The 16727-nt window shown below is 49.3% G+C and overlaps 1 protein-coding gene across 1 annotated transcript in view; it reads right to left on the reverse strand.

The window, feature by feature from the left end:
* Window positions 1–202: 202 nt before the first annotated feature.
* Window positions 203–16727, reverse strand: part of LOC137421586 (phospholipid phosphatase-related protein type 5) — a 98509-nt gene continuing 81984 nt past the window's right edge. Inside the window, exons 8-9 of the mRNA XM_068107790.2 lie at window positions 4850–4987; window positions 203–1930 (exon numbers count right to left, since the gene is read on the reverse strand). Coding sequence (XP_067963891.1) covers window positions 1898–1930; window positions 4850–4987 — 171 coding nt within the window. The 3' untranslated portion in view covers window positions 203–1897. The remainder of the gene's footprint in view (window positions 1931–4849; window positions 4988–16727) is intronic.

Below are 16727 nucleotides of genomic sequence, written 5' to 3' on the forward strand. Positions count from 1 at the left end.
CCTGTAGTCACCTATGAGCTGTCTGATCTGGCCTGCAATTTGTATTACCAGTGGAATAGGATCATGCTAGTAAACTGCAGTATAACGCAGGGTTGGCATGGGGCAATGCCACACGGAGCACCCCATCTTTCTTTCCAAGCTAGTATCGAACTTGACTTACAATATCTAAATTTCTTTCAGAATGATTCATCAAGTCACTTGACAAGATTGCTCATAATGTTTATTCTCACAGACAAGTACAATTGGCAGCATGCATACTCACAGCTTTGGTCAAAAACTAAAACTCTTCTCACAATGATCAGTGGCAATGAGGGTAGAGGAACGGGAAAGAGAAGACAATGGAAAAATACCAAAAAAAAGTCTTTAGAGTCTTTATAAAATCCAGCTTCAGCCCCAGACTGCTTGGGTAAATACATTGCACGTGTTGGACTTTGTCTTCCCCTTGTACCCCTGTTAGTTTTGCTGAAGATATCAAATTGCGTTGTTCCTCTGGAGTAGCAATGGTTTGTAGTAATCAGGATTTCTCGACGGAATTAGTCCGGCAGGAACGGCCATGGATTGGTAAAATGACCGTTGCAGTGGTAAATGTCATCCGACTTGGAAATGATCACAAAATTTGATCTCCCGACATAAAAATGCGCATCGCCAGCAATCAACACGACAATAAGAGCAATCAACAATAAATAATGCGGAATTGTTCAATTAACTTCTCCTGATCCAAGCTGCTTCATCCTGCTATTGGTAGGAAAAGTTGCACAGAACCAAGCCACAGCATATGTAACAGCACCACAAAAGGGTAAATATATCCGACAACTTTCAAATCCTTATCATATACAATCACCCTATTCTTCACTGCATAACCTAAAACCACGATACTTTCTGGTTGTTTTTGGCCTGGTTTCCATCCGCAAGCCGAACTCCGATTCCAAACTATACTATGGTGACGGCTTATGCTTATAAAAGCAAAAGTCATTTGCTCGAGCTGAAAACCCCAAAAACCCCATCATTATGGCTTAAGCTGTGAGCTTAAAGCTGAACTGATAATGGCATTTGCCATACAGCCTTTCCCGACTAAAGTCAACTGAAGTACGGTACAAAATAGAAATGATCCTTACGTCAACTTTCAATATTATTAGGACATCAAACTTGTAACTCGATTACATCGTAACTGAAATTGCTGGACTATAAATCTTGACCATTGTGCAGCCAGAGGCCTGTTCTGGTTTATTCCTCCTCTCTCAAAAGGGGAAGAAAGCCATTGACCTCGTACTCACACATGGAAGGTGGTTGGGGTGAAGGGAAGGCAGGGCAGTATATTGAAAACATAAATGATGGAAAAGGATTTGAGGGGGTTAGGCAAAGTTACTCGGTTAGTTGGGATACAAAGGATAAAGTAGTTAGGATAGAAAATAAATGAGAGGGTTGGAAAGGGAATTGGAGGTGGGTCGGACATAGCAAAAATAGTTTAAGGGGTGAGGAGGGAAGTACAAGAAAGGGGTGGAAGAGGGAAGATTTAAAATTCTAACATTTTAGCCTACCAATAAATAGAAGGCCCTCATAATATGCCCGTGCTCCAGGCATACGGTTTAAAGGAGCAGTGACAGCAAAAAATACATTAGAACACCAACCACAACAGCAACAGTGTGTGTAATCACAAGTAGTGGGAGTTTGTGGTAATGTGGTGAGGAATATAGTCAGGTCTATGAATATGGCTCTCGTTTTCTGAGTCGTGGTTGATGTGGGGTTATGAGACTGGCTACGTGTTGTGGTTAAGATGGCGTGGTGTGAAAGTTCCAAGTGGGATGGCTTTCATTCTCTTTATCCTCACCTCATCCCCCCCTTAAACCATCAATCACCTCTTCTCATCTCCTCGTCGGCCCAAGTGTTCTGTCCTTATTCACGTGACCTCCGTAATAGATGTCGAATGATTCTGCAGAGACATCGCATCATAACCGCACACACCAGACTGACAGTTGATGTATTACGTGCCTCCATTTTTCATAGGTATAGATAGATTATGCTTTCTAGTTTACATTTCCACCTGCTTCTCATCATTCTCCATCTGCTTTTGACTTTCCTAATATGGCTTCTTCTTCTTCTTCTTCACACTACAAAGTTATGCCTCACGAGAAGCTCTGCTTACAAATAAGTTACCTTAGGCTTTGGGTATTGAGTTTATGGTAAGGAAAAATGATTACGAGCAAGGAAACCATCCTGAAATTTTTAACGTGCTGGAAAATTAGACCAATCGATACTCTCATGGACGTCTTTAGGTAAATTTCTAACTGATGGCATCTCCAAAGGTCATTCCACACATTCCTATGAATCAAACTTGTAATTCCAAGTGAACAGATTGTAAGTCAACATGACTTCATCCAACATATAAATCAGGCTAAACTAACAATCTGAGCCAGCAGCCTTAAATGAATCATTGCGATATGTTTACTCAGGTGAAGGTGAAGACTTTGTTTTATCAAACTCCTCAAGAAATATGAAAAATGGTCATTAAGCCAGAGGCCTAATATAGAGGCAAGATAAAAAAGCCATTACTGTTCATTTCAAAGACAAAGTGGCAAATGCTTGAGAATAATGATAGAATGCAAACTGCTCCATGACATCAATAAAGTTCCAACAAATAACTACAACTGCACTCTGTAGAGCGCATAGAGCGAGTCTTGCCTCGCCCGCTCATTCTGACCAAAAATACCGTCGTTAACTGAACACGCTACTATTATGGCCCACTGCTGTTATAGCCCATATATCCATATCATTCATGCACCCTACTATGCCACATCGTTTATCGGCATTGGTTATGACGTCATAAATGTAATTACTTGCTCACATCGGGTTGTAGATCAGATATACGAAGTTACAGATTTTGGATGAGGATTTTGATTCAACCAATTAATTATGGATGCAATACCACTTCACCGAAGACGTCATCGTTATCACACTATATACCCCATGGGGAGTTGATGACATATGCCAAGATTAATTTTTTTTTCGTTGAGTGCTTTTGGAGAAGATGATATTCAATTTTTTCCTCTTTAATACAACATTTCTGCCATACCATATGACCTATGATGTCAGGTTATTGGTAAAATATCCTCTCCTATGTTTACAGTTTTGCTTCGATCGGAGAGGCGGTTGCCGAGAAAAAAAAATTAAAGTGAAAATATATAGATAGACTTGAACACGCACACACACGCACACACCCACACACACACACACACACACACACTTATAGCAGATTACAAGCACGATATTTCATCTTGTACTGAGATGTTGAAAGATATTTCATAATTTAATTTGGCCTGCCCTTTAAAAATTGCTGTAAAAGGACTGGTTAAATTAATAGGATAAATTATTTTAGTCATTTATTGTAAAAGGACTGGTTACATTAATAGGTTAATTTATTTTAGTCATTTATTGTAAAAGGACTGGCTAAATTAATAGGTTAAATTATTTTAGTCATTTATTGTAAAAGGACTGGTTAAATTAATAGGTTAAATTATTTTAGTCATTTATTGTAAAAGGACTGGTTAAATTAATAGGTTAATTTATTTTAGTCATTTATTGTAAAAGGACTGGCTAAATTAATAGGTTAAATGATTTTAGTCATTTATTGTAAAAGGACTGGTTAAATTAATAGGTTAAATTATTTTAGTCATTTATTGTAAAAGGTCTGGCTAAATTAATAGGTTAAATTATTTTAGTCATTTATTGTAAAAGGACTGGCTAAATTAATAGGTTAAATTATTTTAGTCATTTATTGTAAAAGGGCTGGCTAAATTAATAGGTTAAATATTTTAGTCATTTATTGTAAAAGGACTGGCTAAATTAATAGGTTAAATTATTTTAGTCATTTATTGTAAAAGGACTGGCTAAATTAATAGGTTAAATTATTTTAGTCATTTATTGTAAAAGGGCTGGCTAAATTAATAGGTTAAATTATTTTAGTCATTTATTGTAAAAGGACTGGCAAAATTAATAGGTTAAATTATTTTAGTCATTTATTGTAAAAGGACTGGCTAAATTAATAGGTTAAATTATTTTAGTCATTTATTGTAAAAGGACTGGTTAAATTAATAGGTTAAATTATTTTAGTCATTTATTGTAAAAGGACTGGCTAAATTAATAGGTTAAATTATTTTAGTCATTTATTGTAAAAGGACTGGCTAAATTAATAGGTTAAATTATTTTAGTCATTTATTGTAAAAGGACTGGCTAAATTAATAGGTTAAATTATTTTAGTCATTTATTGTAAAAGGACTGGCTAAATTAATAGGTTAAATTATTTTAGTCATTTATTGTAAAAGGACTGGCTAAATTAATAGGTTTAATTATTTTAGTCATTTATTGTAAAAGGAATAGCTAAATTAATAGGTTTAATTATTTTAGTCACTTATTGTAAAAGGTATGGCTAAATTAATAGGTTTAATTATTTTAGTCACTTATTGTAAAAGGACTGGCTAAATTAATAGGTTAAATTATTTTCGGCATTTATTGCTTTTGCCAGGCTACAAACTTCCTGATCACCCCTTCACAGAATGACTGAGGAAATACAAGGCACCGTTTTTTAGAACTCAGGTGGAACGGCAGGAATAAAAAAATCCCAGGATGACAGGTGGAAAAAAGCATTGAATTTTAAGATGTAAGATTACCTTTAAAGAATGTACTGCATCATGTGACTCAGAAGATATTAAGTCGCTTCACTAGATATGAGCTTGTGAATCGTGCGAGTCGGAACTAATTTGCTTTGCAATATATACAGCGAATAGATATAATAGGTTAAATTTATAGGAAAGTAGGACCGGCTTCAACCTTCAGAGCTTAAGTGATGGGTTACCTGGCCTGGACGACCGCGCAAAGGGCTATCTCCCCTCGACAGACCGAGAAAGCCTGAACTTCCTTGGTTCCCCTGTCGGCCCTCATGACCATCACCTGCTGCACTTTGTACCTGGAAACCATCCACTACACAGCGCACCTGCAGATAATGTAGGCAAGGGAGAGGTGGATGACTTATTACATCAATGTTATCTGCTTTGAAATAGCACTTCGGTTGACTACAGTACTTTACCAACAGTTTTTACAAAATGAATGTATGGATCTCATTTTCAAAATGATATTGGCTTAACTGTTTGGCATTCCAATCTGAGGGCCCAACTCATGATGCTGCGATGTCCCAAAACTCAAAGGCCATGCATTATGTTGAGTCGTCTATGGTCTACTACTTGTATTCCATGTAATAGTACACTGATGTCTCCTCATGTCCTTGGCCTAAATTAGAAATGTGTGCAAGATCAGGAAGGATTGTTGCATTGCGATCCGATGAGCTATACTCTGTTATAGAGCGTCTCTGCTGCCAAAGCAGTTTCTTAGCAACAGTCATGCTGGGTGGTTTTTCATCCCAGCAGTAGTTGGTGCAAGAATTTGTAATTTGGCCCGGGTGACGGTGATAGCTCGCTGTGTCTTCGCAAAGGACAATTTGAAATTTAACGTCCAACTAATGTCTGCAGACAGTTTAATGTCCACCCAAGAGACGGCACACACACTGAAGAATCACCCTGCCTGTGAAACACCGGGATGACAGTGTATCGCTGAGTCGGGATTTCAAGCCAGGCTAGACAGCTTAGGGGCGAGTGTACATACCTCTAGGCCATCCTGTGAGGCTTGTCGCATTAAGTTTACCAAGATAACAAAATATCCACAGAACGTGGAACAATTTCTTAAGGCAGCTTTTTCACCATCATCCATGAACACTCAGTTATGTCTAAGTTGTCAGCAAGATCAGTTCCTTGGAACATCAGCGCTCACCATCAACTGCAGCAATGACTAGCATTATGTTGTGAAATTCTCAAACCGATCGATGTAGATCCAGATGACTTTATCGCTCGTCTTGCAACTGATGATGAAACATGGCTTCACACCGAGGATCCTGAAGCTAAATTTTATTCCATACAATGGAAGCACGATTGATTAGCACCATCCAGTAGGTTTGGACCTAATCTTGAGCAGGTCTTATCATGGCCTCAATTTTCAGCCAGGCCAAGGGACTTCCTGCTGCTCGACTATACGTCTCACAAAAGTCCAATTATAGGGAGAACATTGGCACAGGAGGAGGCCATTCAGCTCTGCACTAACCCAATAAAGCAACACCGATCCACAGACAGACAACTACCTACAAGTTCTGTCAATCTCCAATGCTTCTAGGTACCTATCTAAATCCAATGTAAAACTATTGTTACGGATTCGTCACTTCCGTTGTTGTGGTTCTCATCCACTGTAAACATTTTTTGGTTCCATGTACTATTATTGTTATCGTTTAAGTGAATTGGAAATAGCTGTTTTCAAAAGGTAAAAAAAAGTTAGTGTTTTAAAAGAAACCGGAAACCGGATCGGGAACCGGACGAAGAAGAAGAAGAAGAGGCAGAGGAAAAAGGAGGCGGAGCGAGGGAGGTCGGAGAAGGAGCCGAGCTGCGTTGAGGTTTTGAGCAAACGCTGGCGAACGAGGGTCACGAGTGAACTTTGGGGTTTCCTGGGAAAGGGATTCCTGCGACAGAGTTGTTATTGCTGTGACAGATAAACCTGCGTGACAGGTTTTGCGGTTGATTCCGAAGAGAATCATTGAAGTGCTGTTACGTCTCGAGAACGGACCGTTGGCCATTTTGCCTCGCGCTGGATTTTCGCATCGCTCCAGGTTTTTCACCTCGCTTCAACCATTTCAACGCATCCAGCCGTTAACCGGGTGTGTGTGTGTAACGTGGATTTTGAGTGGGAATTTGCGGTTCGTCGATTGGGAGCCGTTGAATGTCCATACCCGAAGGGGTGATTTCCCAGTCGCCTCTTGAGGACACCTTTGCCTATCTTTGGCAGTGTGACTGTCAACCGAACGGGATTCTGGTCTCGATACGACATCGTTCTGATGATCACTGAAGCGTGGATCGACTTTGGCTTGATGCCGGGATAGAGACATTGGGAATGTTCTTTTCGCTCACTTGGAGCACAGTGAGTTACATTGTACGAAACTGATGGTACCATCATAGGAATGATATATTGGTTGTACAATTGATTAATATTGTTGCGGTTTTGAGAACCCTCCACTTTGTAAATATTTGTAATAATCCCTTATAAATAATCCCCTGTAAATATCCCCATTTTCTAATGTTAAACGAGAGCACCCGAGTTAGTCCACAGCAACACGTAGGACACCATAGGACCTTCTATAGTTATTTATTTAGTCTATGTTTCAGGTAAGGCTGTGTTCCCAATAGTTTGACTCTGCGTTGCATTAAATAAATAAGAGTAGGTCCCGTTCCATTGTGCCTCCACCCTCCAAATTCCACCTCGTTGGGCAGAATCCATCCCGCGCCCCATTTGACAACTCGCAGTTGTTACGCTTGCGATGCTCGCAGTTTGGGATGCTCGCAGTTTGTTACGCTTTGGCTGCCAGCAGCGTTTGCTGCTCTTGGTTTGCTGGAACTAGCCCAGCCACGAGGTAAGGCCCAAAAAGGGGGTGGAGCGGCAGCGAGGCTGAGATCGGATCGGCAGCAGGGGGGGGGGGGGGGGGCGGTAAGGGCCACCAGCCAATCAGAGCTGAGGCGACATCGCCTGACAGGGTGTGGTTAGAGGTTCCAGAGGGTTCGCCGGGCGTGGCAATAAAACCCGTTGCGCGAGGCCCCCACGAGAGAGAGAAGGGAGGACGCGCTGTGACAAGTGGAGAGAGGAGAGTGGGGGTGCTCGTATTGCTGCAATAGGCTGAGGCCCTCTAGACCGCTATTGAAGTCGAGGGTCGAGAGCAGAGAGAGAGACGGTGAGAAGGTCGGTCCGCCACCGCGACAATACTGACCGCACTGCCTGCCGGGTTTCGCCGCGAACCAAAGCGTGGACCGGAGTGGAGCGTGAACCTGGGGCCGGACCTCGACGCCTACCATCTGCTTGGACCCTTCTCCTCCTTCCTTCCTACCATTACCAACTCCCGTGTAAGTCTGTCTGTATTGTCCTGGGCGTGATAATTAAGTGTCTAAGCTTTCCCTACATCCTTTTATTTCCTTCTTCTGTATATTCTTGCCCCTTTCATTTCCTCTTGAGTATTGTATAATAAATCATATTTGTTCTTCCTTCACCCATCTGATTTCTTCTCATCCGATCGCTTTCGTGTTTTCCCCATATTGATATACGTGGCACGATTTGGCCAACCGCTCTGAATCGGGTTAGTCAACCGCTAACGGCTCGGACCTCGGATTGCTAAAACCGCTCGGCAATTTCCATCTTGTCCGGGTCCGAGCAGGGAATTATATCCCTGCATTGCGGAGGGATTGGCAAAGGTATCTGGGAACCCATTGACCAATCACCCTGGCCAATCTCACCCCGCAAAGGAGCGTGTAATTTCCAGGACTGGGGGAAATCGGCCAGTGTAAAAGACAAGGGGATGAACCCCCCCCCCCACCCCCTTGGTAAGGGGAGCGCCGACCCCCGGACCTGCAACAATATTGTTATTGTACTGTTATTCTTCTTATGTGACCTTAATACAATACTTGTTTGTTGGTAACAATTGGTGTGGTTTCACCATTGATCTTTGACACACAGAATAACACATCTTTCTGCCGTGACTCCTCTCGAGGCTCGGAGGTACACATTGACCGGGGTTCGGGGAGGAGCACGTAACACTATCTACTGTTTCTGCTGCCACTACCTTTCTTGGGAGATGATTGCATGCATCAACTAGTCTCTGATTAAAAGACCCTTACCTTATTTGCCTATACCCTTCATCATCTTCAACATCTCATTCAAATCCCCCTGGAATCATCTCCTTTCTAATGTATTTCTAATTCTGTCAACTTCAACCTTGTCTAGCTCGGCCAAGTCTATCGAGGTCCAAAATCAATGTAGTAGTCCTACACTGAACCCTCTCTATGGCAGCTATATCCTTCTTGAGATGTGGTGACCAAAAGTGCACACAATATTCTAGAAGAGGCCTCACGAAATTCCTGTATTGTGTTAAAAGCACCCCGTTTGATTTATAATTTATCCCCCTACGAACACAACCTAAACCCTGGTAGCGATACCTAGAACTGCCTCACCTGCCCGGCACTGCCCTGTCTGCTTACCCCTCATATATATTACCACCCCCAGATCCTTCTCCTGTATGACACTTCAACATTGCTACTTGTATCATGTAATCCCTATTTTCATTACTATTACCCATCCCCAGCACTCTACATTTATTTATGTTAAATTTTATCCGTCAATGTTTTGCCTGAATCTATTAAAAGTATCGAGACTTTCCTGGCTCTGGTCTCCCCCTCCCACCACCACCTCTCTATTATGTACCTTACTTCCAACCTTTGTGTCATCTAGAATTTTAGAAAGCAGATTCCTAACCCCATTATCCAAATCATCGATGTAAATTATGAATAATAATGGTCCCAGTACTGATCCCTGAAGTGCCCCTCGATGCCAGACATCCTCCCACTCACAGCCACTCTTTTCTTCCTATTGAAGGAACTGCGCTCCAACGCGAGTCGAAAGAATTGACGCGACCAAAGACGGAATTCGTCCGAGTTGCTTTATTGAAACAAAACAGCTCAGGTATTCTGACAAGCCCGTTTATCGGGCAGCAATATATATACACATTTATGTCGGGAAGTTTGCCCGGCAAAAGCTATACCGGGCATGCCCGGGTGTCAAGGGCGAGCCTTGGAAAGGCGAGTCTGGAACTGCCCGGGCGTGTTTGGCTGCGGCCTGGCAAGTCGAGGCTGGGCGTGCCCGGGCGCTCTGGACGAGCCCTGGAAAGGCGATAGCGGGCATGCCCGGACGCTCTGGGCGAGCCCTGGAAAGGCGATAGCGGGCATGCCCGGACGCTCTGGGCGAGCCCTGAAAAGGCGATAGCGGGCATGCCCGGACGCTCTGGGCGAGCCCTGGAAAGGCGAGAGCGGGCATGCCCGGGAAAGACGAGACCGGGCGTGCCCGGGAGGTTCGGGCGTGCCCGGGAACAGTGAGTCCGGGCATGCCCGGGAGAGGCGCGTCTGGCCGTGTTCTGGCCGGTGCAAGGCGATTGTGTGCATCCAGCGGTAACCGCTACACACGCCCCTCCAGAATCGACCTGCACCGGCAGGGTCAATTTAAGGGGGGTCCGGATGACCCGGCCGAAGCGACCCCTGGAGGGTCGTGGGGAGGGGTCCGACGTGGTGGTGGGTGGTCGAGCGGGGGGAACTGTGGACGGGGGGCGGCCTCGCCGCGGAGGAAGGGCCAACCGTGGTGGTCGGTCGACGTCCATGTGCGCCGGTTTGAGGCGGTCCACAGAAATCCGGTCCGGCCGGCCGCCGAAGTCGACGATGAAAGACTTGTCGCCCCGTCGCAGGACCCGGAAGGGCCCGTCGTACGGCGGCCGGAGTGGCCCCCGGTGCGCGTCATGACGCACAAAGACGTACTCCACTGTGCGAAGCGCCGGGGGGACGTAGGACTGGGGGCCACCGTGGCGGGACGTCGGCACGGGGGCAAATCGTCGGGCGGCCTCCTGGAGGTCCGAGCGCTGGCGAGCGGCGGACCAGGGACTGGTAGCGTCGGGCACGAATTCGCCTGGGACGCGGAGCGGCTGGCCGTAGACGAGCTCGGCGGCGGACGCCTGGAGGTCTTCCTTGGGGGCCGTGCGAAGGCCCAAAAGGACCCACGGCAGCCGGTCGGCCCAACCGTCGTCCTGAAGGCCGGCCATGAGTGCGGCCTTCATGGAGCGGTGAAACCGCTCGCACAACCCGTTGGCTTGGGGGTGGTAGGCCGTGGTGCGGTGCAGCGTGACCCCCAACGAACGGGCGACCGTGCCCCAAAGCTCAGACGTGAACTGTGGGCCGCGGTCGGACGAGATGTCCGCTGGTGCGCCGAAGCGTGCGACCCAGGTGGCGATGAACGCCTGCGCCACGTCGGCGGTGGTGATGGAGGCGAGGGGCACGGCCTCCGGCCACCTGGTGGTCCTGTCCACCATGGTGAGCAGGTGGGTGAACCCCCGTGAGGGGGGCAGGGGACCCACCAGGTCCACGTGGACGTGGTCGAAACGCCGTTCAGGCACGGCGAAAAGTGCCAGCGGGGCCTGGGTGTGGCGGTGGACCTTGACCCGCTGGCAGGCCGCGCAGGCGTTGGCCCAGTCGCGGATGTTTCGTCGAAGGCCGTGCCAGACGAAACGCGCCGACACCAGCTTCTGAGAAGCTTTCCGGCCCGGGTGAGAAAGGCCGTGGATGGAGGCGAAGATGCGGCGCTGCCAGGAAACGGGCACGATGGGGCGAGGCTGGCCCTGGGAGACGTCGCAGAGCAGGACGGTGCCCGCGAAGGGAATGTCGGCCAGGCGGAGGCCCGTGTCCGCCGCACGGAGTGCCTGCACCGAGGCGTCGGTGGTCTGGTCGGCCGCCATGAGCGCGAAGTCCACGCCGAGGTGGACCGCGTTCGCGCTGGCCCGAGAAAGACAGTCGGCCACGGCGTTGTCTTTGCCGGCGACGTGCCAGATGTCCGTGGTGAACTCCGACACGGCGGAGAGGTGGCGCTGCTGGCGGGCCGACCACGGCTCCGTGACCTTAGCCATTGCGTAGACCAACGGCTTGTGGTCGACGAAAGCCGTGAATGGGCGGCCCTCCAGGAGGTGTCGGAAATGGCGAACGGCCAGGAATAGCCCGAGCAGCTCGCGGTCGAACGTGCTGTAGTTTAACTCGTTCGGCCGGAGTTGCCGGCTGAAAAAAGCGAGTGGCTGCCAAACCCCGTCCACCCATTGCTCATGGACGGCGCCCACCGCGTAGTTGGAGGCGTCCGTAGTGAGGGCGATGGGCGCGTTGAGCACCGGGTGAGCCAGCAGCGTTGCGTCGGCGAGGGCCCGTTTGGCGCTGGCGAAGGCCGCGTCCATGGCCGCGGACCAAACAATGTCATGCTTGGCCGGCTTGCCCCGGAGGGCCTCGTAAAGGGGCCGCATGAGCTGAGCAGCGCGGGGCACGAATCGGTGATAAAAATTCACCATGCTGAGGAACTCTTGGAGGGCCTTGATGGAACGGGGATGCGGGAACGTGGTGATGGCCTCGACCTTGGTCGGCAGCGGCACGGCCCCGGTCTTGGTGATGCGGTGGCCCAAAAAGTCAACGGTCGTCGCGCCGAAGTGGCATTTGACCGGGTTGACAATTAAGCCGTGCTCGCTGAGGCGACCGAACAGTGTTCGGAGGTGGAGGAGGTGCTCGGCGCGGGACGTGCTGGCGACGAGGATATCGTCCAGATAGACGAAAAGAAACGGCAAGTCACGCAGCACGCCGTCCATCAAGCGCTGGAACGCCTGGGCCGCGTTCTTGAGGCCAAACGGCATCCGCAAAAATTCGAACAGGCCGAACGGCGTGATGACGGCCGTCTTCGGGACGTCGGCCGCCCGGACAGGTACCTGGTGGTAGCCCCGTATCAGGTCAATTTTCGAAAAGATGACCCGTCCCGCCAAACGGGCGGAAAAGTCCTGAATATGCGGGATCGGGTACCTGTCGGGGGTGGTAGCGTCGTTGAGACGGCGGTAGTCGCCACACGAGCGCCATCCACCCCCCGGCTTTGGCACGATGTGCAGTGGCGAGGCCCACGCGCTATCGGAGCGCCGCACGATGCCATGGTGCTCCAATGCGTCGAACTCGGCCTTCGCAACGGCGAGCTTGGCCGGGTCGAGGCGGCGGGCCCTGGCGTAGACTGGCGGGCCCGTAGTGGGTATGTGGTGCTCGATCCCGTGCCGCACCGCGACGGCCGAAAACGTCGGCCGCGTGAGGGCCGGGAATTCCGCGAGCAGGCGAGCGAACTCGTTCGCTGCCGGGAGGGCGCACGCCAGTTCGGTCGGCGCAGAGCTGCTCATCGTGCACACCAGGGAGCTGAAGGTCTCGGCGTTGACAAGGCGACGACGTTTGACGTCGACCAGCAGCCCGTGCGCGCAGAGGAAGTCGGCGCCCAGCAAAGCCATAGGGACGCAGGCGGTCACAAAAGTCCATTGAAAACGCTGGCTGCCGAAGCAGAGGGTGACGACGCGTGGGCCGAAAGTGCGTATGGCCAAGCCATTAGCAGCGACCAAAGAGGGGCCGCAAACGGCGTCCCGCCTGTCCTGCTTGGAGGCGGGTATGACGCTCAGTTGGGCGCCGGTGTCACACAGGAAACGCCGCCCAGACGCTTTGTCCCGAATAAACAGCAAGTTGCCCGAGTGGCCGGTGCTCATGGCTGGGAATGAACGCCGGCCCGGCCGTTTCCCGACCTGCCGAAAGTGCACGGGGGCCGGCACGTCCGAGCCTTGTGTCCGAACCTGGCGTGGTAATAACACCACGCCCGGTCAGGTGGAGGCCCCGGCCGTCGTGTCGGAAGCGGGCGGTGCGGCGTGGCGGCCGCCAGTTGCACCGGCAGTTCGGCCTCCAACCGCGCAGGGCACTCGGGTGTCATGGGCGTCGCCTCGGACGGCGGCGGGCTCCAGGTAACCGCGCCGATGTGCTGGCCCGCCGAGGAGATCTTATCGGCTTCCCTGGCGAGGGCGCGGGAAGTCGTGATCAACGTGCTAGCCAGGGCGAGGCGTACTGGGTGAGGCAGCTGGCGAAGGAACAGCTCGCGGAACAGAAAATCCGGAGAGTGCTCACCGAGCAACGAGAGCATATAGTCCATGCGCTCGGACGGGCGCGTGTCGCCGAGCTCGGGCAGAGCGAGCAGGCGCCGTGCGCGTGCTGCCGGTGAGAGAGCGAAAGCGTCGAGGAGGAGTGTCTTCAGCGCGTCGTATTTGTCAGCAGCCGGCGGGTGCTCGAGGAGGCTCAAGGCGCGGGCCGCGGTGGCGGAACCGAGCGCCGCCACAACATGGTGGAAGCGGGTGTCGTCCGCGGTGATGCCTCGCAGGGCGAACTGAGAGTCCGCCTGAGCGAACCAAACAGCCGCGTGAGCCTCCCAGAAGGTAGGCAGTTTAAGCGTCACTGCCGTATCCATGTCGGTAGGTCACCAATGAAGGAACTGCGCTCCAACGCGAGTCGAAAGAATTGACGCGACCAAAGACGGAATTCGTCCGAGTTGCTTTATTGAAACAAAACAGCTCAGGTATTCTGACAAGCCCGTTTATCGGGCAGCAATATATATACACATTTATGTCGGGAAGTTTGCCCGGCAAAAGCTATACCGGGCATGCCCGGGTGTCAAGGGCGAGCCTTGGAAAGGCGAGTCTGGACCTGCCCGGGCGTGTTTGGCTGCAGCCTGGCAAGTCGAGGCTGGGCGTGCCCGGGCGCTCTGGACGAGCCCTGGAAAGGCGATAGCGGGCATGCCCGGACGCTCTGGGCGAGCCCTGGAAAGGCGATAGCGGGCATGCCCGGACGCTCTGGGCGAGCCCTGGAAAGGCGATAGCGGGCATGCCCGGACGCTCTGGGCGAGCCCTGGAAAGGCGATAGCGGGCATGCCCGGACGCTCTGGGCGAGCCCTGGAAAGGCGAGAGCGGGCATGCCCGGGAAAGACGAGACCGGGCGTGACCGGGAGGTTCGGGCGTGCCCGGGAACAGTGAGTCCGGGCATGCCCGGGAGAGGCGCGTCTGGCCGTGTTCTGGCCGGTGCAAGGCGATTGTGTGCATCCAGCGGTAACCGCTACACTATCACTAATCCAGTTAGTTACGCGATTATTATCCAATCTCTGGAGTACAATACTGTCACAGTAATATGAGGATAACTCACTAAAAATTTACAGGATTGTTTGCAGAGAGCTGTGAAACAATAGATAATGAAAAGCAGTCCGTAAAGCCCCGTAGTCTGAGAATGATGATGAAAACTCCATTGATGAAGTTCCAGAAAATGATTTTAAAGTCCTGGGAGGTGCATCTTGTCCCCTTCATCTACATTCACCTGTACATGGTCTAACTTAGTCTCTACAAACTTCGTCATTATTTGTTGAGTAAAGTCAGGGTGTCGTGCAAAGATGTCGCATTAGGGTGTGACGTTATTACATCACATAGTGCAACAACAGTCGTGCGATCAGTGCCATAATAACAATGTTGCAACTGTTGTAATTGCAACAGGCCCCACGAGCCAGAGGGTACCAAAGCAACTGAAAGAAACCTGGGGAAATCACTTTTTCGCAAAGAATTGTGGGTAGATTCATCATCCACACACACACACACGAGTTATGAATTAAGAATATCACCATTGATGCTGTATGGGGCCCAGCAGAAATGGGAAACGTGCAGCGCCATCTACTGAATGAGTTGTAGTTACTAATTGCACGAAGGCATATTGAGCGGCCTGTGCTGACTGACGAGCAGAAATTCAAAACTGAAGGGTTTTAGATCATCGTAGACATGATTTTCAACGATCTGAAATGCAGAAACAATGACTATTCGGAAAGTGGCCGCCATTTTGTATTGCAGACAGCACGATTTCCAATGACAGTGGAAATCCCTACATTTAAAATGTGCAATAATTCTGATGAAATAAACTAGTTCTCTTATTTTGTGAGGATCAACACAGCATCCACCTAATGTCTGCAGATGACACAGCATCCACCTGTCTGCAGATGACACAGCATCCACCTAATGTCTGCAGATGACACAGCATCCACCTAATGTCTGCAGATGACACAGCATCCACCTAATGTCTGCAGATGACACAGCATCCACCTAATGTCTGCAGATGACACAGCATCCACCTAATGTCTGCAGATGACACAGCATCCAACTAATGTCTGCAGATGACACAGCATCCACCTAATGTCTGCAGATGACACAGCATCCACCTAATGTCTGCAGATGACACAGCATCCAACTAATGTCTGCAGATGACACAGCATCTACCTCATGTCTGCAGATGACACAGCATCCACCTAATGTCTGCAGATGACACAGCATCCACCTAATGTCTGCAGATGACACAGCATCCACCTAATGTCTGCAGATGACAGCATCCACCTAATGTCTGCAGATGACACAGCATCCACCTAATGTCTGCAGATGACACAGCATCCACCTAATGTCTGCAGATGACACAGCATCCACCTAATGTCTGCAGATGACACAGCATCCACCTAATGTCTGCAGATGACACAGCATCCACCTAATGTCTGCAGATGACACAGCATCCACCTAATGTCTGCAGATGACACAGCATCCACCTAATGTCTGCAGATGACACAGCATCCACCTAATGTCTGCAGATGACACAGCATCCACCTAATGTCTGCAGATGATAGCATCCACCTAATGTCTGCAGATGACACAGCATCCACCTAATGTCTGCAGATGACACAGCATCCACCTAATGTCTGCAGATGACACAGCATCCACCTAATGTCTGCAGATGACACAGCATCCACCTAATGTCTGCAGATGACACAGCATCCACCTAATTTCTGCAGATGACACAGCATCCACCTAATGTCTGCAGATGACACAGCATCCACCTAATGTCTGCAGATGACACAGCATCCACCTAATGTCTGCAGATGACACAGCATCCACCTAATGTCTGCAGATGACACAGCATCCACCTAATGTCTGCAGATGACACAGCATCCAACTAATGTCTGCAGATGACACAGCATCCAACTAATGTCTGCAGATGACACAGCATCCAACTAATGTCAGATCAAGCTAATATTATGCAGAAAAGTTACATTCACCATTTCATTTACATTAATTATCTCCGCCACCAAAGATGGATGGAGGTTGTGTTTTCACTTTCATCCCTGGTTGTTTGTCTGTCTGTGAGCAGGATATCTCAAAAAGC

Source organism: Myxine glutinosa, chromosome 2 (genome assembly GCF_964187855.1).
Source record: "Myxine glutinosa chromosome 2, kmMyxGlut1.1, whole genome shotgun sequence".
In the NCBI taxonomy this organism is placed as follows: Eukaryota; Metazoa; Chordata; class Myxini; order Myxiniformes; family Myxinidae; genus Myxine; species Myxine glutinosa.